Source organism: Aedes albopictus, chromosome 1 (genome assembly GCF_035046485.1).
Source record: "Aedes albopictus strain Foshan chromosome 1, AalbF5, whole genome shotgun sequence".
In the NCBI taxonomy this organism is placed as follows: Eukaryota; Metazoa; Arthropoda; class Insecta; order Diptera; family Culicidae; genus Aedes; species Aedes albopictus.
Window position 1 is genome coordinate 186601741 of NC_085136.1, and position 20223 is coordinate 186621963.

General features: G+C 37.9%; 3 protein-coding genes across 3 annotated transcripts; 2 read left to right on the forward strand and 1 right to left on the reverse strand.

The window, feature by feature from the left end:
- The first annotated feature begins 842 nt into the window (after positions 1 to 842).
- Positions 843 to 4154, forward strand: LOC109622746 (protein FAM50 homolog). The gene is made up of 3 exons (XM_029856473.2): positions 843 to 994; positions 1065 to 1948; positions 3933 to 4154. Exons 2-3 carry the CDS (start codon positions 1089 to 1091, stop codon positions 4114 to 4116), a joined length of 1044 nt encoding a protein of 347 aa, XP_029712333.1. The 5' UTR covers positions 843 to 994; positions 1065 to 1088; the 3' UTR covers positions 4117 to 4154.
- A 9156-nt stretch (positions 4155 to 13310) lies between these two features.
- On the reverse strand, positions 13311 to 14797 carry LOC109419559 (26S proteasome non-ATPase regulatory subunit 6). The gene is made up of 2 exons (XM_019693775.4): positions 14649 to 14797; positions 13311 to 14591 (listed from the first exon to the last, which is right to left on the reverse strand). Exon 2 carries the CDS (start codon positions 14560 to 14562, stop codon positions 13393 to 13395), a length of 1170 nt encoding a protein of 389 aa, XP_019549320.3. The 5' UTR covers positions 14563 to 14591; positions 14649 to 14797; the 3' UTR covers positions 13311 to 13392.
- Positions 14798 to 14871: 74 nt separating this feature from the next.
- Positions 14872 to 16598, forward strand: LOC109622748 (abscission/NoCut checkpoint regulator). The gene is made up of 3 exons (XM_020077188.3): positions 14872 to 15065; positions 15122 to 15273; positions 15329 to 16598. The coding sequence occupies exons 1-3, from the start codon at positions 15018 to 15020 to the stop codon at positions 16125 to 16127; spliced, it is 999 nt and encodes a 332-aa protein (XP_019932747.3). The 5' UTR covers positions 14872 to 15017; the 3' UTR covers positions 16128 to 16598.
- Positions 16599 to 20223: the final 3625 nt, after the last annotated feature.

The following is a 20223-nucleotide window of genomic DNA, read 5'->3' on the forward strand; positions in this document are numbered from 1 at the left end:
GTTTGTCGAGATAAAAAGTTTTCGTTGTAATTTTTTTCGGAAATTCTACTTTAAAAGTTCAGCATTAAACTTTTCATTGCGTATATTTATTATTTTAAAGAGAATCATTTTAACGTATAAAGTGCCCCACACAATGCATACGTTTGCGTGTGCGTGACAGTATTTTGACACATTTCCCATGGGAAAACTGTCAAAAAAACGCAAACCTCGACGGAACGGACGCTATGTGTTCCGATGTGTTCCAGGCTTAATTGGGTTCTTGAGGGGTATCCTGATTATTTCTTTTTCAGATTCTCCGCCCAAAAATTAGTCTAAATCCAAAATTTCATAATTTTTGGAGTCCAGGAACTATTTTTAAAATGCATTCAAAGTTTGTATGGGAAATTTTTTTGTTCGGGTCGAACTGTCATTTTATCGATTGAACTGTCATTGTATCCATGAAAATTAAAACTATTTTGTTAAATTAACCATCAAAACAAAGGTATTAAAATCCAATAAAATCACGTTATATTCAGAAAAATGAGCTCTTTCGATTAGGCTATAGAAAATAGCAATATTTTATTCGCTAAACAACCCAATAAAGCTAATAACACGAACATGACTTGATGTACTGGCGACGATCTATGAGCGATTTTGCACATTTTTGCGCGAGAATCTACGGCGAAACGCGCAATATTTGCGCGACGAAAGCATTTTTTTTTTAAATATCCGCAATATTTAACAGCCCTGCATGTTTTGTGTTCGACGTGTTGCAAAACACCCGATTCTCCCCACCAGCTAGCAATAAAAAACACGGAAAAATAAAAAGGTTGATGAGTGCTGGGGCGTTGAATTCACGCCGACGCGAGTTTTTATTTTTCGATATTTTTGACGTCTAGTATATTTGTAAATACTTTTGTCTCTGTTTATTTATATGCTGGCTTGTGGATTTGCGAAGTATCCAAATCTCTGCAGAATAAAGGCTTTTTCCCGAAAATAAAACACTTTTGGTCACGTAAGTTGCAACTTGTTGAAATTTTATGATAATTTCAAGCTTTGTAGCATAATTCCCTATGCATTCCTAGACACAACAACAACAAACACTCACAATGGCGTACTACAAAGGAGCAGCCAGCGAAGGGGGTCGCGCTATGCAGTTGATGAAAAAACGAGAAATCGCCCAACAGGAAATCGAGTTCCGTAAGAAAAAGATCGAAGAGGATCTGAAAGTTAGCAACATCGAGAACAAATTTGCTACTCACTATGATGCCGTGGAACAGCAGCTTAAAACGTCGACCATTGGTTTGGTCACACTTGATGAGATGAAACAGAAGCAGGAGGACATTGTCCGAGAACGGGAAAAGAAGCTGGCTCAGAAAAAGGAGGAAAAAGACCGCGAGAAACTCAAGGCTCTGGAAGCGAAACAAGCGGAAAAAGATCGACAACGTAAGCAGATTCAGGCACTTTCGTTTGACCCGGAGGATGACGAAGAAGGTGACGATGACGAAGACGAAGAACAGCCATTGGATATAAAACCTCGTAAATGGCAAACTGAAGAATGCTCCGAGCCAAGGATTAAGAAAATCAAGAAAAATCCCGATGTAGATACTTCCTTCTTGCCAGATAGGGAACGCGAAGAAATGGACAATAAGCTAAGGGAAGAGCTGCGCCAAGAATGGGCCATGAAGCAGGCAACCCTAAAAGACCAAGAAATCCCCATTACTTTCAGTTACTGGGACGGATCAGGACACAGAAAGTGTGTTACGATGAAAAAGGGAAACTCCATTTATCAGTTTTTACAGAAATGTCTGGAAATGCTTCGGAAGGAATTTAGCGAGCTTAAGACAGTGATGGCAGATCAACTGATGTATGTAAAGGAAGATTTGATTCTTCCTCATCATTACACATTTTACGACTTCATCGTGACGAAAGCCCGCGGGAAAAGTGGGCCACTGTTCAGCTTTGATGTGTGAGTATATGTTGGTTATAATTCGTGCAGAGGAAATCGCTCTCTATCCAGGAACAGGCATGGGAACATTCACTTGGAAAGAGTTACACTCACTTGCAGTTTTCTCAACTCAGAAGCGTGCAATCAAGAAACGATGTTTGGACGACTTTTGCCTTGTGGTTTTGTCTAAGAGGTTGCCGAATAAAGTACAGGTCGCACATGCATACCAAAGTCGTGAGGGACCTGCGGAGGCAACTCTCCACGAGGTGAATGTAAATTACACTCACCTTGTGGAGAGTCACTTTCACATCTCTGTCACGACTTTGGGATACGTGTGCGACTCCTACTATATTTGGCAAAGTTTTAGACAAAGCCACAAAGCAAAAGTCGTCCATACATCGTTTCTTGATTGCACGCTTCTGAGCTGAGAAAACTGCAAGTGAGTGTAACTCTTTCCAAGTGAGTGTTCCCATCCCTGTCCAGGAAAATAAAAGGATTGCAGTTGTTAAATATAGGTCTGGTACGATTGACTGGTATAATGAGACACAACGAAGTTGGGCTTTCAGTTTTGAAACGGGATTTAGAGTAGACGAACGAGTGTTCACGATAGATAGGGTCCACTATTATTGATGTCAGCAAATAAATGAGCCACATACTGGGATCAAATAACAAGAATTATAGAAGTAATGTGAATTACTTGCCTTGGTAAATAACAGCCTATGCAAACAAAAAATCCTCTTCCGCAAAAATATCAAATTCATTGAAGTAAAAATTAGTTTCGATGATAAGAGGTCATATTCAACGCACCACTGATAAATTCTTTCTCGAAAAGAGACGAACCAGCCAAGGGCTGAAAGTCTCTATAATAAAGATAAATCAATCAAATCAATTATCTTTCTTCCACTGAAGGCAGTTCTTCACTATTTTCACGGGAGAATATACATATACAGGGTGTTAGGTTCATGAGTGCAAACTTTTTAAAGGGTGATAGTGGACCATAAATGGTGAAAAAAATTGTTCTACGCATATGGTCAAATCTCAACCGTTACGTAGTTATTGAACACCCCATGTTTTTAACTCTTATTGCCTTAACTGGCTATAACTTTGAAATTGTCAAACTTATCGCAGTTTTTTTTGCCCTTATTCGAAAGATTATTGAATTTTCTAACAAATGGCATCTTTGAGTCGATTGGTTTAGTTAGATAACTAAGTTTTCTAGAGCAAAATAGCTAAAAATAGCGTGTTTTAATTTGTTTATGTCAATTATCTTTGAAACATACGTAATAAATTAAAATTCTTTCTTTGGCAAAGTTTTGGGCCTTGTTCCACTCTACAATTCGTTCTTTGACGCTAAACTTCTAACTCTTATTGTTTTCTTACAATTTTGATTTAAATGTGCGGCAAAGTGCACAAAAAAATGCTTACCATGACGATCGCAAATTTATGATCTAAAATGCGACATTTAAATCGAAATTTCAAGAAAACGATAAGAGATAGAAGTTTGATGTCAAAGAACGAATTGTGGAGTGGAATAGGGGCCACAACTTTGCCAAAGAAAGAATTTTAAATTATTACGCATTTTTCAAAGATAATTGGCAAAAACAAATTAAAACACACAACTTTTAAGCTATCTGCTGTAGAAAACTTTGTTATTTAACTAAACCAATCGGTTCAAAGATGCCGTTTGGTAGAAATTTCAATATTCTTTCGAATAAGGGTAAAAAAACTGGGATAAGTTTGATCATTTCAAAGTTATAGCCAGTAGAAGCAATAACAGTCAAAAACATGGGGAGTTCAATAACTACGTAACGGTTGAGATTTGACCATATGCGTAGAACAATTTTTTTCACCATTTATGGTCCTCTATCACCCTTTAAAAAGTTTGCACTCAGGAACCTAACACCCTACCATATTACAAATTTTCTTTATGCCAAACGTTACCAGACTCGTTCAACATTTCTTGCCTCAGCAAAACTAAACTGATGTTGATATTTGCAAATTGCAGCAAAGATGACATTCGTATGATCAGCGATGCCACCGTGGAGAAGGAAGAAACCCATGCCGGAAAAGTGTTGCTACGTTCGTGGTACGAAAGGAATAAACACATTTTCCCTGCATCTCGTTGGGAACCATACGATCCCACAAAGGTCTACGATAAGTACACGATCAAGGATAAGTGTAAGAAGTAGGTAAGTTGCAATTCCACTAACATAAATACAATATACTATTCATTATCGTAAACTCAACTGTTAGATTAATTGTATCACAGAGCCGAGTATGTTTAAAGCCAGTAGTAAACTAAATTTAGCGCAGGTGACTATTTCATCACGATAGTCATGCAGGAAAGACCTAAAGAGTTAACCTACAGTGTCCTATCGCCACTGAAAAGGGGATGAAGGTCTGGGTGATCATTATGAATCATAATAAAAGTATGTGTGCCATCAGTAATCTCACGCTTCCAAATTCATCCTATTTGTAAACAAGCGATTACGGCACCGATTGATTCCGTTCTTTTTGTTTTCATGCGTACTCACTTCTAACAAAAACTACAAAATTTAGAAACAAAACAAACGACGAATCCTTTGTTTTTCGCAGGATGGAAATGGGAGCCACATGCTCAATAAGGGAACCAATATCCTAGGTGTTATGACGGATCATTTAAACTTTTCACAGCCAGTTGATTTCAAATTGTTGTATGGGTTTTCTTTCCCACAATTTTGTTGAATTTGACAGCTCCGTAGTTACATTAATTCAGACAAGACAGTTTTTTTGCATACAATAAAATGTGAACATGAACGTATTAATAGTAATATTCATATTCAAATGGTCAAGTTTTAAAAAAAGGTTACTGTAAACCTGTCGTTGAACAGTTAATCTATTTTGGCCATCAATTAATCCGCTTTAAACTGTTCAGCTTACGTTTTACACTTTAAAAAAGCAGCCGAAGTAGATAAGCTTCTTCTTTCAAGCCTTCCAAATAAACGAATAAGTAAAAAAAAGCTTCTTCTTTCTTCTGTATGGCTCTACGTTCCCATTGGAACTTGGCCTGCCTCTCTCCAACATAGTTTTCTTTTGAACACTTCCACAGTTATTAATTGGAGGACATTCTTTGCCTGCCATTGCATGAATTTGGATACTGTGAAGCAAGCACAATGATACACTATGTCCAGGCAGTCGAGAAAATTGCCCCGATCGGAACGGGAGTCGAACCCGCCGTCTCCGGATTAGCGATCCAAAGCCTTCTTAACTACTAGGCTAACTGGAGACCCGAAGTAGATAAGCGCGGGAACTTAATGAACTGATGAAAAGATTGATTGAGAACAAACTTTTCAACTAAATTTTCGGAGCTGATAGAGGGCCAAGAGGGCCCGACAGTAAACGGTAGGTTAAATAATTCGATCAATTTTCGCTATATAAACACATTTTGCCAATTATTGGTATCATCACAGATAAGTGTAGAATTAACGTTATGTTAAAATACACATAAATAAGAACAAAAAAAAATATCATCACAGATAAGAGACGTTGATGCTAACATAAGAAATGTGTGTAAACCCATTTCAATTAGGAAACCTAACTAGCAATCATAGCGCAACGATCGCTTGAGTGGAAATGACAAACGAAAATAATCCCTATTAGATTTCAAATACTGTAGCAATTTGTTGTATAGATTGAAGAAATGAGCATGGCATTTGGTTTTTACAGTTTTACACGTTTTGTGTTATTTTTGCCTTTCTCGTACACCAAGGTGTACCGAAAGGCTATATGTTCACTCCAAAAATAAAATTTCGATAGAGCCCCTAGAGGGGCAAGTTTCATATACCAATCGACTCAGCTCGACGAGTTGAGATGATGTCTGTGTGTGTGTATGTGTGTGTGTGTATGTATGTGTGTGTGTATGTGTACAAAAAAAGGTCACCTCACTTTTAAATAGTAAATATCAACCGATTTTAACGATTGATGGCTCATTCGACGCGGCATCCCATTGTTTCCTATTGAAAATGGTTCGGATCGGTCCAGCCGTTCCGGAGTTATGGGCATTTAGGTGCTCCGGAACCGGTACCCCTGAAAGGGGCCAGACATGAAAATGCACCAAACCCATGCATGCGACCCATCAAACCACGGCATTTACGATTATCTGATGAACGGTAAGCAGGAAAATAGTCTCAGACCATATCTGAACCGGTAGTGTTCCGGAACCGGTTCTGGGTGTCTCGCCGGAAGTGGCCAAATATAAAAGAGTACCAAACTCATGCATGCGACACATCAAACAACGGCATTTCCGATAACCTGATGAACGGTAAGCAGGAAAACAGTATCAGACCATATCTGAACCGGTAGTGTTCCGGAACCGGTTCTGGATGTTCCGCCGGATGTAGCCAAATATAAACGAGTACCAAACTCATGCATGCGATACAACAAATAATGGCTTTCCTGATAACTTGATGACTGGTTATTATATTATATTTGGTATGGGGAAGACTTCCAGAGTCCAAAATGGCGATCAGGATATCCAAAATGCCGATCTAAAATTTAGGATGGCGGCTCCGAATTCAACATCGCGCCTGTTTAATTGAGTTTTAGGGCCTGAAACAATGCATTATTGGTATATTTGGTATGGGGATGATGTCTGGATTCCAAAAATGGCGACCAGAACATCCAAGATGACAATCTTTAATCTTAAATGGCGGCTTCAAATTCAAGATAGCGTCTTTTTCTTAAGAGTTTGAGGCTCAAACATCGAAAGCCAGATAAACGATATTATTTCTGGTATGATGAAATGGATTTCTGTTAATTGTATGAAAGTGCGATATACATAAACATTTCGCTTGAGTTTTATTGAAATGGGGTTTCGAAGGCACGAGAAAGGCGCCATCACCGCTAGGTGGATTAATTAGGGTTTTTTTTATTTAACTTTATTTATTTTTTTATTTTGTCTAATAACACATTTGATTTCTTCCACTGAGGTTTGGTAATCCTGGCAGTAGTATTTTAACAACATTCACTTATTGCAGTTATTGGGCATCTTGAACAATCTTATAAACATCAAAGGAAAAATCACAAAAAATAAATTTTGTTCTAGGATAAACATCTGTTACCTATCTGTTAGAAAAAGTAATTCGACGCCATCATTGATTATATGTACATATCTAATCAGCATTATGGATTGTTGATGCTTTGACTAAGAAACAGGATGAATACTTTGTCCGGAATTTGGTGTGAATGGCCTTTACGAACAGAAATTTACACCGAAAGTGGTGTAAATAGAAAAATGTTATTACATTTTTAATGAAATTCCGCGACATTTTCGATCCCTTTTCTGGTCAACTAATTGATTAATAGACGATCTCTTAGCGAACCGCATTTGCTGTTTCTAGTCCGGCATTATTTACAAGGTACGTCACAATCCATTTTATAGTCAAATTCACTTTAGCGTTTTGAAGTTGGTTAAGAGCATTTTAGCCGGATTAGATGCAACTAAATTAAACTTTACATTTACAATGGTTTTCAAAACTAGTAAAACGAAATTTTTTGATTCCAGCTCACCTTTGACAGATAAGTCTATCTCGTGTGCACCTTTTCAGTTTGCTCGGCATATAAAAACTAGCTAGTCATAAGAAGTAACATCTATCATATTCTTCAATAACGGTAACTTTGGTAAATGGAGCACACAGTGACCCCTCAGGACCGGATATTTGTGCCGTAGCTGCAGGTCTAGACAGCTAGGCATACGGCATTAGAAACTCACTTTTTAATAAGTTCAGAGCTTGTACATAACATCTTCATGTTCCATCCAGTAGACGTATCGCTCAGCGGAGGGAAAGCGCAGATAGGCAAAGGTGCCAGATGAAGCGTTGAGATAACAGAACATTTGTTGCTATTGCACTGAATGTTCGTGCAAGCCAAAGTTTTCTGCTTTGTTTTGTGAGATATCTTTCAAGTGGTGGCTTTTTGAAAACTATCAGAGATTCAACGATTCAACTATCAGATTTTTGCCAAAACAAGCAATAAATTTCAAAAGATTAAAGCAACAATTATAATGCAATTTCAAATTGAATGATTGTGCTATTTTGACTTTTATTCTATAAAGAGTATCGTGCAGAAGTTTGAAAATTATTCAATTGACGATCAAACGCAAAGCTAAATTGCGTAGGTGGCGCTTTTCTAAAATAGTGAATAACGAATCCTAGACTGAATTACTAATGATATAAATGGAAGAAAAGTGAAATTATTACAGATTCTAATAACTTTCATGCAATGTATTGACCAGAAATATGTTATTTTTGCTTCCAAAGTTGAAAATTTTGCGTTACCTAACCTCACATTTGATCGCCAATAGACTTCAATAAGGCAAGACTTCGATATTCCTCTTCTTCGTTGTGGCTCTACGTACCACTAGAACTTAGCCTGCTTCTCTTCAACTTAGTGTTCTTAGAGAATTCCACAGTAAATATTTGAAGGGCTTTCTTTGCCTGCCATTGCATGAATTTTTATATTGTGAGGCAAGGACACGGTATCATGTTAACCCTGAAAAATGTTCATGCATCTCCTTCTCGCGAAAAAAGCAATCAGTGCCTTTCGACTACAAGATATTGGACACGCCTATCGGACGAGTGCAGTGTGTTAAAGATCTGGGCGTGCTGTTGGACTCGCATCTAACATACTCTCACCACATATCCTTTGTCGTCGATAAAGCATCGGGAACCCTGGGTTTTGTGTTCAGAGTGGCGAAAAATTTCACCGACATTTACTGTCTGAAAACGCTCTACTGCTCCCTCGTCAGATCAACGCTGGAATACGGATCAGCAGTCTGGAGTCCTAACTACAATAACGGCACTGAGCGAATCGAATCAGTTCAACGTCGATTTATCCGTTACGCGCTCCGTAGGCTACCATGGAGGGACCCGCTTCGCCTTCCGAGCTACGAAAGGCGGTGTCAGTTGATTGATTTGCAACCTCTGCGTGTACGAAGGGACGTTTGTAGAGCCTTGACCGTGGCCGATACTCTTCAAGGGCGAATAGATTGTGATTCTATATTACGACAAGTGAACATCAATGTTCAACCACGACTGCTGCGGAACAGCTCGATGCTGAGGCTTCCACTTCGCCGTAACAATTACGGGATAAGAAGTGCTCTACTAGGTTTGCAACGTATTTTCAACCGTGTGGCATCAGTCTTTGACTTCCATCTGACAAGGAACGTAATAAAGCGAAGGTTCACTGACTTTTTCAATAACTTGGCATAATTTTAAGTAGGAAATATTGTACACATGTGATTCGTAATGTAATTTCTGTTTGTGATTTGTGACATTTTTAAATAGTTTTAAGTTCTTAATATCATTGGGACTACAGAAAGTCCTCTGATGTAAACACAAATAAATAAATACACTATGCCCGTGGGAGTCGAGAAAATTTTCCCGACCGGAACGGGTATCGAACCCACCGTCTCCGGATTGGCGATCCATAGCCTTAACCACTTGGCTAACTGGAGACCCTTGAGATTGATTTAAAAAACTGAGTATACGTTCCATCTCCATCCCGAGATGAACTAGCCTATGGCTGTATTAACATCTCGTTAATACAGCAAAAAGTGGTAATAGGGTATGTGTACCATCAGTAATCTCACACTCCCATATTCATCCTATTCGAGAACAAGCGATTGCGGCACCGATTGAATCCATTCTTGTTTTCATGGGTGCTCACTTCTAACAAAAAATACAAAAATAAGAAAGAAAACAAACATCGCTTCAATCCTTTGTTTTTCGTAGGATGAAAATGGGAGCAACATGCTTAATAAGGGAACCAATACCCTACTGATTATTTTTAAGAGATTAGGCAGATGAAATTAAAGCCACGATTTTTCCTAGGTAAAGGTATCTCAGGGTGTCGACTCAATTTTAAAAATCAAATTCCCTGACTTTCCCTGACTTCCCAGTCTTTTCACTGAAAATTCCAGGTCTTGTAAATCTAGGCTTAATGATGTCTGCTCATGAGATAATATAAAATTCTCCGAATTTTCCTGATTTTACTAGAAGTGGACGAATAAAAAAAAATAAACATGCAAAATTCACCAGATCTTTTTCAAGATATTAACCCTCTAATACCCAAATTTTTGATTTTGATCTAAATATCATTTTTCGTCATCTAAAATCGATTTGAACATGTTTTGGAAGATGATTCTTTTTAATTCTCGATTTCGTGAATTTCAGTTTTTGATTTTTCTAATTTTTATTTTTGAACATCCCCACACTTTTATATTTTTCCTGGAAGCCTATTTGGGGAACGGATTTTTTGAGATGAAAACATTTTGAGATTTTGTGATTATTGTTGAAATATTATTATTTTAAAATTTTTTCATAGAAAATTTTATTTTCCGTGTAATTTTAAGGAAAATAACTTTGGAGTGTTTTCATTTCCTTTAAACTATTAAACAAGGATAGAATGATTTGGGAAAAATTTAAAATATGTTAATTGTAGCGATTCAATACAAAATAAACAATGACTTCTAAAAGGTGACTAAAACATCAATTTTTCAATAATTTTTTAAAAATGTAAATACGCTTTAAAATACACCAAAAACCATTTTGAGATATACAGAACAGTCCTAAATATCAGCCAAAAATATAAAAAAATTGATTTTCCACGAAACAAAAATTACAAAAATGCTCAAACTATACCCCGTCTAAAGGCGGGGTTGGGTATTAGAGGGTTAAAGGCATGTTGACAGTTTTTCTTCAGAATTCTTCTTCCTGATACGCTGTGCTGGAAATAACTGTTGTCATGTCTACCAATAGCTCCTGATTTTGAGAAAAAATCTATTTAGAAAAGCAACTGAAAACTTTTTAAAATAACGCCAAAATTACAACTAGGATGTTTGATAGACATCATTAGAATGACATCTTGACTTTGTTTTATTAGTTAGAGCTGCTCCAGATGCCATTTTATCGCAAATTTGAAAAAATATCCTAAAAATTTTAACATGATTTGCGCCGAGCACGGTACGAAAATCTTTCATAAAAACTCATCCAAAAGTTCTGCAATATTATTTCTTATACTGGTGTAAATAAGTACGGATAATGTATTGGAAATATCTGAATTTAGTTTATAAACTTTCCTCATTTGTCTAAAAAAACTTCATGAATCCAACAGATTCACTTAGAACTCCTTTAGATTTTTCTCGAAATTTCACTTATTTTTTAGAAATTTTGTATTAACGATATTTTTTAAAGCTCCATACAACTTTTGAATATTCGTACAGATTTTCTTGCTATACTCTACCTGATACTTCTAGCATTGATTGAATTTCTTTTGTATCCTAAAATAAGATTACAGGATGTCTAGCAGATTATGTTTCGATTTTTTCCAAAATTATTCCAAAAACTAGGAACTGCAGCATGAATTCCGTAAGAAGGACTTTTAGAAAATTGATTACATCTTCGTTACATACGTTTTCATCTTGATAAAGTTGAAATTTTTCAAATGCTTTTCAACATTTTCAGAAATCTGTCTAGAATTTTCTAGTCAACCAGTATAAAAGAGAAGATTTGTTCTGTTTTATTGTGTTTATCTACTTAAGTCTCAAACAATTTGCCATTCTGTTGGTACGTCTTTGATAAACTCGTCACTAGATTCTTTCCATATTCTTACCGGAATTTTGGGTGGTTTCTATATTGCCGACTTTTCTGGATCTATGAAAGATTTCTTACAAAACGCAAAAATCTGCCTTTTTCGGAGTTTAACCCACATATCATCATCAAACAATTCAACTTGTATATAATTTTATCTGGTACGCATCATTGATGACATTCCGGGATTATTACTATCAAACAAAGTTTTCTCCAGAAATTTAATAAAATCATCATGAGTCTGTACAACAGATTTCCGGGCATCTCAAGACTGAATCCATCAATAAATTCATTAGAACCCATCAGGTGTCTCAAAACGTTATCCCCAAAGAATGGGCCTTTTAATTTTAGGCTTATTTGCTCTACAATGGACTTGTAAAGGTGACATAAAATAAGGCCTAACAATAAAATTCAGAACACCCTTACGTTAACCCTTTATAAGGCAGTGGCAACTATATTGCCACCTACTGTTTGTATTTTTTTCTGTTTTATAACAATTTATTTCAAACTTTTTTTTTGGTTCACGCAAAATTGGGATTACTAACAACGCCTGGTATTTTTTTGATACTAAACAAAACTTTAACAACAATTTGGGAGCCATTTGTAGTCTCAAAAATGGCTAAATTTGACCGCTTGAAGAAAATTAGCTCAAACTTATAGTAAAATTATAGATTTGGTAAATATTTTAAGAAATAATCAAATAATGGGTTGACATGAGCTGAACTACACAGTTTAAATTATGGGTTAAGCCCTAATCCACTTTAAAATCTCTTTTCCGGATTTTTGTCGAAGTCCAAAGAAGAAAAGTACCCTAAACGGGCAGTGGCAAGAATATTGCCACCAGCGCTGGTGGCCTAAACGGGCAGTGGCAACTATATTGCCACTTCAAAAGCTCGTTTTTGGGGTGAACGGGCAGTGGCAACTATATTGCCACCAGCGTTTTTGGGCTTAACGGGCAGTGGCAACTATATTGCCACCTAGATTTTTGAGAGTTTCTTTCGAACAAAAATTGTTTTGTACATGTTATCATGTATATAATCATTTCCTTAATAGTACGCTTTGACAACTCTTCTAGTTTCCTCGGCCTTATAAAGGGTTAACTGAATCTGTAGTACAAAACTCAGGTTTAAGATCATGCATTAATTTGATCGTTAGTCAGAATCATGGATTCAACAGTTTAAAGAAACAATACAGTCAATTTTTTTCATAGTCCATAACTCTAGGAACTTGTATAGCTCAAATAGGTACATCGTTTTATGATTATCGTGATAAATTTTCCCTGACCATCAACGAAATTCCCTGACTTTCCAGGTCCAAAAAAAATTCCCTGACATTCCCTGACTTTCCAGGTAGTCGACACTCTGTATCTCAAAAAAAAAACTGATAGGTAAAAAAAAAATTGCTGATGAATTTTTGTTTTTGAATTAGGAAAGTGGAACCATCTCGGCAGGGGTCCTATTTTGAGCACTTTTCTGCAATAACTCAGCTAATTCTGAACCAATTGACACAATTTTTGGAACGCGATGAGATACGAATAGTGTTTAGCCGTGTACAAAATTTCAAGTCAATTGTTTTGGAATTGACTGTGTTATAGCGAAGAGTGCCCAAAATACCGACCGCTGCCCAAGTAGTTCGCTACCCTATATTAATTCTGTCCATTTGGATATTTGGCACACCCCATAGCATTTTCAACTAAACCAAACTTCTAAAAATTGAGGCTTCTCCAAATTGAGTCGTTTCTAAAGTTTCCTATAGCATACAAGTACAAGAGAATTTATTTCAAATATGTGAAGCGTATACGAAACGCAATCTAACGATAATTATGCACTACGGGCCACTCTAAATATTGATGACTCTGCTTAGTTTCTGCACACGATTCAACAGGATGTCTCCCTGCTTAATGGTGGCCTGATACTGCCAATTCTTGCTGTCCGGACGGTTCGTTTCCACAATTCCTCCCACGCGATCCACCTTGCAGTGCAAACGTCCGGCAGCGATAAATCTCGACAACTCCGCATCGATGTAGTCCACAGTGACCCCGAAAGCATCCGCCATGTATTGTAGGGTAAGGGAACGATAAGACTCCAGCAGCTGTGTGTAAGCAGAGATTCTCATCTCCCGCACGTAGAAACGATAATGAGGATGGAAGAGGACATCTTGCCGAAGGAAAGTTTCTACTTTAGCAAGATTCTTGAAGAAATCCGAATAGTGACAATTGTACAAAGAAAATAGATAGTCCTTAACGTCCGGCAGTTGATGCAAAACCTCCTGAATTTCCGAGCCTTTGACCACCTTATCGCGGAGCTCGTTGCGGGGAAGGCTTATCATGCTTACATAAACGGTGTAGCGCACAAAGGATGCGTAATCCATCAACTCGTAGCTGGTGAACGTGCTTACCGTATCCAGAAAAAAGTTTGCGGCAGCCTTGAAATCACGGATCGCCACACAATAGGCACCTTGGTAGACCTTCAGTCGATTACGACGATCCCAATCGCCACCTTCCTCAATCAGGGTCTTTGCCTTCTCGATGTTCCTGGTAATCAAATCGTGATCCAAATAGAACAAACCAATCCGGATGTTATGGAACACAATATCCAGCCTGTGTCCCAATGAAACAGTCTTATCGTAAGTCTTGCGAAAAGCGGAAATCGCTCCTTCCTTGTCACCGATTCGGCACAAAAACTCCGACTTTTTCAAATTGGCCTCTCTCACCTCCATCTCGCCCAGATTTTTTTCTGCGTCATCAATCACGTCGTCCAGCTCCTGCAGCTTCTTCCGATTGACCTCCTTCATGCCGTCCAGCAGTTTCTGATCCACCGTCCAGTTCAGATCCTTACAAACAATCTCGTACCAGCTGGCCATGTTATCCGCCTTGATGGCAGTCAACAATTTCTCTGCTAGAGCCTTGTCCTGGTTATGTTCCGGCAGACTCAGCAGAAATTTGATTTGAGCCAGCTCCAGCTTGGGGTTCTTCTCCAAGCCTTGCTCCTCCAGGTTTTCAATCGGCATTTTCGGAATTGGTTATGCCACTTATTGATCTGTAATATTTCAAGCCAGGTTACACATTGTTTCAGAATTATACACGTAAATTTTACCGAAAATTAAAACTGCAATATCGGCCTGCACCTTCTCTGTTTTGCAAATCGTTCAGAAATAAGCACTGTCATCGATGCGACAGCATTTTCAATTTTCTTCAGTTGGCAGCAGTGGGCCCAGTGGAAAAAATATGCAAAGAGAGCGCACACTTGTCAAATGATAGGTCATTACCGTCATTACGTTCTGCATGGATGACCCTTATTGATTTTGTTTTGATCGCGGTTTTCGTAATTATCAGTAATAGTGATAGCGCATCTAAGATGATTCATTGGTTTTAGTTTTAAGGTTTCTCACTACAAAATTATTTAATAATTGAGAATACTTCCTGAATAAATAAATCTCAAAGCAGAAACTGTTGCTATTGAAATATGGCATGTAATGGGTGCACTAAAAGATTTGGATTTTTCTTAAAAGAGGTAAGGACCGAAATTGGAATTGCTTTTGCGTAGTTTTATCTGAAACATTTCTACAGAATGGATGTCCTTCTTGTAAATACTCGTTTTGCTCCAAGTGTTTAAAATATCGTATGAAAATAGAAGGAAAAGCTAGGGACGTTTGCTTACGGTGCTACGAACTGTCGAAATCTGGAGCTAATTCCAAAGATACGAAAGAAGCTTCTGCGAGGTAAGATAATCAGTCTTGTTTGTATGATATTGTAATTTTTTTTTTTTAATTCCAGCGGTCCGTCTATCCTAGATGTACCAGTTGAGACTGCCCCCGTTGTCACGGGCATCATTAATCCGGTGCCTATATCGACAGAAGCACCACCAGATAGCGATACAGACATACGGAGACGACTCGACGCTCTAAAACGAAAGAATGACGAACATCCGTCGGAATCAGAAATTTCACCTGATACCGCTGCTGGAACCAGTCTTACCGACATGGAAAAGAGATTGGCAGCTTTGAAAGGAATCGAGTACAAGGACTACGCCGAAGCGAACAAAAAATTCTTATTGCAAAAAGATGACCGAAGCGAGGAGGAGCAGATCAGAGATCTCATGAAGCAATTTGCGGAGGAACAGGAAATTCATGACTCCATGGATAATTATCGTCTGGCAGCAGTGGATGATATTGAAAAACGTCTTGCGGCTTTAAAAGATGTTCCTGCAGATAACGCTGACAAACATAAGGAAGATGATAAACCAGATTCATCTGGTGATGAAGGCGAAGAAAACGACGAGGAGGTTGCCAAAAAACTTGCTGCGCGATTCTTAGAAGAGGCGGCTATAGACGCCAAAAAGCACCCGATGGGAGAGGATGAAGATGAATTGAACAATCTGGACATTCCGACGCCACTGGATCCGTCCGAAACCGAGGAGCTTCCTTGGTGTACCATTTGTAACGAAGATGCCGTTGTGCGGTGTGTGACTTGTGGAGGTGATTTATTTTGCCGTGCATGCTTCAAAGAAATCCACGACGATGAAGAATACCGCAAACACGAAATCATACCATATAAAGCTAAAACCAAAAGTTAGCTCTAGTAACATCTTGTTTTAACAGCGTATCATAATTTTTTTTTTGTTGCTTATCCATTATGTACCCACAAAAACCGTTTCCGATTTTGTTTCATTAAAAAAAAATCTGTTACGAAGTTAACCAAGCGGTAAAAATGTTTGGCCAAATTTTCCTGAATTAACATCATTACGTTGAACGGCCCTCGTCTTCGATTTGCTTGAATTTTCACTGAAGCTTATGGGAGTCCAAAGCAGCAAATTGTGTGAATTAGACCAAGGAATTAACTGAGTTTTTGATGCTACTGCTAAAAAAAGAGAAACCCCGTTGAAGCCCGTGATAGCGCAGACTGTGTATCGCATAGTTTAACCACGTTTAACATTCGCATAAGCAGTCTCAGCGGAATGCTGCTGCGAAGTACACGTGGCTGAACGTTCAAATTTATTTGTTCCATAATCACGAAACAGTCAAGTAACTGGGCAATCCAAATCAGAGCTGCATGTTTCAATTGGATGATGATTACGAACGCCTTTCAATAACGCACATGCTGTCTCCCTGATCATTAGAGCAAACAAAGGTCCAGACTAAGGTAATTCTTATGGACTACGGGTTTGATTTCAGGGGTCTGGTACGTTTGGCATAAGGATGTTTGGCATAGAGTACATTTTTCATAAAGAATATGTGAATTATATTTTCCCTCTGGAGAAAAAGTAAAGAAGGCAAACTTGTTAGTGGTGCATTATACTGGATCTCTTGTTTTTGAAATAACCTTTTGCTTCCATAAATTTGATCTTTTTCCGGAAGGGGAATGTTTCTTCTTTTGTTTAGTATGTAGTTCTTTTTTTTTACTGAAATCATTTTATGCCAAACGTCCTTTATGCCAAGTGTCTTTTATGCCAAACGGCCTTATGCCAAACGTACCAGACCCGATTTTAGCCAATGTTGCTGCATTGTAAGACTGTCTAAAAGATTCGTCACAGCAGCATGAAATGACAAGCGTTTGGGGTCTGGATAGAGAAAACCGTTATGCAAGTGGATACTGTTCTTGGTAAAATTACTGGAAGATCTCCCAAAGTCCAAACGCAGGGCCGGAACGATGATTATAGTGTAGGAAGCTTTTCCTTTTTTCTCACTCATTCTCCTTGATAAACACGAGAAAAAGCAGGATTGAAAAAAGAGGTAAGGCACTATCCATTAGTTACTGTAGTAATCCTACATTATAGAGATCTGCGGAGGCGGCCATTGTGAGCCAATCGTGCAGAGAGAACTGTCAAAGTGTGAGCCAAATGAACATGCTTATCGTTCGTAGGAAGGCGTCGTTTGAACGATATTGCAATCGGAACTAAATGAATAAAAATTATTTATTTTTAATATCGAGAAATTGGCGGCATATGTATGTTTATTAAAAAGATAAAAATTTATTAATTCTGCTTTCAAAAGCTCATGCTTATGACGACACTTTTGTTGCTGAACTTGTCGAAAAAACTTCCATTGCTGCTTCTTGCTTCACTTCTGTCGATATGATTAGCGTAACACTTTTGCAATGAATTTCAGATTTCTTCAATTGCTCCGCTATTTCAACAAAATTTTGGAAAAAAAATCTACCATAGTTAGAAAATGTTAACAAAACAACTTGAACCACAACGAAATCACGCACAAAGTTTGAACATCTAGCTTTGTAGCAAGTGTTGGCAGCTGTTGTAAACAAAACAAACAGCGTTGCCGAATCGACGTGTGTAACTTCCGCTCATCTCTATGTAGAGGATTTCTAAGTTACTGTTACGACGGTTGTAAAATTCTTCGATTGTTGCATGGAGTGTCGTATTACGTTTGTAAGTTGTTGTGAACATTTCGTCAGTTTATTTTGTATGTTATATTGTCGTTTGTAATCTCTCCCCAGCTTAAATTCGCATTTGTAGCACTCCAGCCATTCGGGCAGCGATCCAGTATAAAATACGCAAGCCGTCTCCTAGTACGGACATCAAAATGTAGACGGACTTGTGCTGTTGCCCGAATTTAGATGTCCCCTTAGGATTAGAAATTCCTAGACCAAAACAAACTATGTAAGCAACCAACGCTGCGAACAAAAAGGCAATCCGCCAGAAGAAATACGATCACAGAATTGACAACAATAATGAAACTTCCTCATCTTGGGATTGGACTCGGTTATCTATTTAGATAACCGGGCTCAATTTATGTTATCTGTCGCATGTTTGTGTTTTGTGCATTTGTAATGTTCCATTTTGTTTTTCGTATCTAAGTTCCCAGACGTGGGGCCCGATACGAAAAAATAAAATGTGTATTTATAAGGTTCCAATGTACTATTTGTTTAAGTGTTTATGGAGAGGGGGGATGGTTGTGAAAAATCGCCATGCAAAAATATTTGGGTTCTCCCTCGAGGGTTTCCACGTTACGTCCCGGTTTTCCGGTAGTGGGAAAGCTTGGAGAATATTCTAGGACCAGGTCATTGTACAACAATAAATCAAGTCAATTGACTTAGTTAAGCGAAAAGTATCCGAAGTCCCTGCCCAAATGATTCATATCCCTAATTTTTAGGACGATTTGCCGCGGAACTAAAACCACCCATCGACAGCAGCTTCTATTTCGAGCAGCTCCAATACTGCAAATTTATTAAACGATTATTACATGCATTCATATTACATATTTTATCTTACAATGTAGTATTTGCTCTCGCGACAGACGTAGCTCCTAACCGGAGTGCAGATCCTACTTCGTTCACGGACTAAACGACACTGCCGAGTCGTAAAATCAAAGACACCTTCGGCCTTCGCGCCAGCGCTTATGCATTTTACTCTTGCTTCTTTGTCACCAGTTCAACTCAACAACAAGCGTACTGAAACTGTACGCAACACTAATTGACTAATCCCTAATTATGCTGAGGTTCGTAATAAGTTTTTTGCAATTTCTCATCGTAATAGGGCACTGCATTGTTTTGATTTTGTATGGGATTTTGAAGGATCTTGGCCTTGTTGTTTACAACATTTCCGTAGGAGTGAAAGAGAAGGAGATAAATTCATGCAGTGCCCTATAGGCTGTTTTACCTCACGCAAATCTGACAGGAAAAGGCCTACTTTCCCACACCAAATAAGCAGTGCTGTAATGGCTCATTACAGCACTGATTTGCGTTGCGTAATGAACCATTACAGCACTGTTTTCAGTTTTGATCAACTTCTTGGTGCTTTCTGGACGCAGTTTTGATAAATTGTGACAACTGCACAGTATAACCTGCTGCACTGCCCATATTCGCATAGTCGATGTAACCACCATTGGCAATGTCACCGTACAAAAGCTAATATCTTATGCGTGTGCATATTTGTGACCAGTTTTATTCAAAAGATCACAAGATCTAACCCTTAGTTAGATGTCAACGCGGAAAAAATCTTGAACTTTTTTTTATTCATTGTAAAAATTCCAAAAGTATGTTGAAAAGTACAGTGGCGCTTACATCGACTATGCGAATATGGGCAGTGCTATGATCAGACTTTCTTAAACATGGCTATGAACATCAGTGTGCAGTTTGATGGAAACGTTTTGTTAAAAACTATCCTCATGCGGTAATTTATGAAATGGCAAAAAAACGTTGTACGCAACTCGGTGCAGAACTCGATTTTTACAGCACTCGTCGTACGACTCGTGCTGTAATAGTTATTTATGTAACGAGTTGCAAAAAGTAGATTTTTTCAGCACGAGTCGTACATTTATCCAACGAGGCTTGCCGAGTTGGATAAATACGAAGAGTGCTGAAAAAATCGAGTTTTGCAACGAGTTCCATACAAAATTTTATGCAATGATTTTTTTCATTATGCAACTCATTTGAGTTGCATAATGTTCATAATGCAACCCAAATGAGTTGCATTATGAACATTATGCAACTATTTTTCATTATGCAACTCATTTCAGTTGTATAATGAGCCAGTTCGGAAAAATTGGCATTTATGATACCAAAATGAGACCTATAAAATGGAAATTATGATACTGAATTGCATAAAAATCTTTTATGCAACTCAGTATCATATTTTACATTTTATATAACTCATTTTGGTATCATAATGGCCAATTTTTCCGAACTGGCACATTATGCAACTGAAATGAGTTGCA

Bases quoted from the DNA above. Each gene is read 5' to 3' on its own strand.
- LOC109622746 (XM_029856473.2), top strand. From the start codon at position 1,089: ATGGCGTACTACAAAGGAGCAGCCAGCGAAGGGGGTCGCGCTATGCAG. The intron at 1,949-3,932 runs GTGAGTATATGT...TGCAAATTGCAG, and splicing joins CCACTGTTCAGCTTTGATGT to CAAAGATGACATTCGTATGA.
- LOC109419559 (XM_019693775.4), bottom strand. From the start codon at position 14,562: ATGCCGATTGAAAACCTGGAGGAGCAAGGCTTGGAGAAGAACCCCAAG.
- LOC109622748 (XM_020077188.3), top strand. From the start codon at position 15,018: ATGGCATGTAATGGGTGCACTAAAAGATTTGGATTTTTCTTAAAAGAG. The intron at 15,066-15,121 runs GTAAGGACCGAA...ACATTTCTACAG, and splicing joins TTGGATTTTTCTTAAAAGAG to AATGGATGTCCTTCTTGTAA. The intron at 15,274-15,328 runs GTAAGATAATCA...TTTTAATTCCAG, and splicing joins ACGAAAGAAGCTTCTGCGAG to CGGTCCGTCTATCCTAGATG.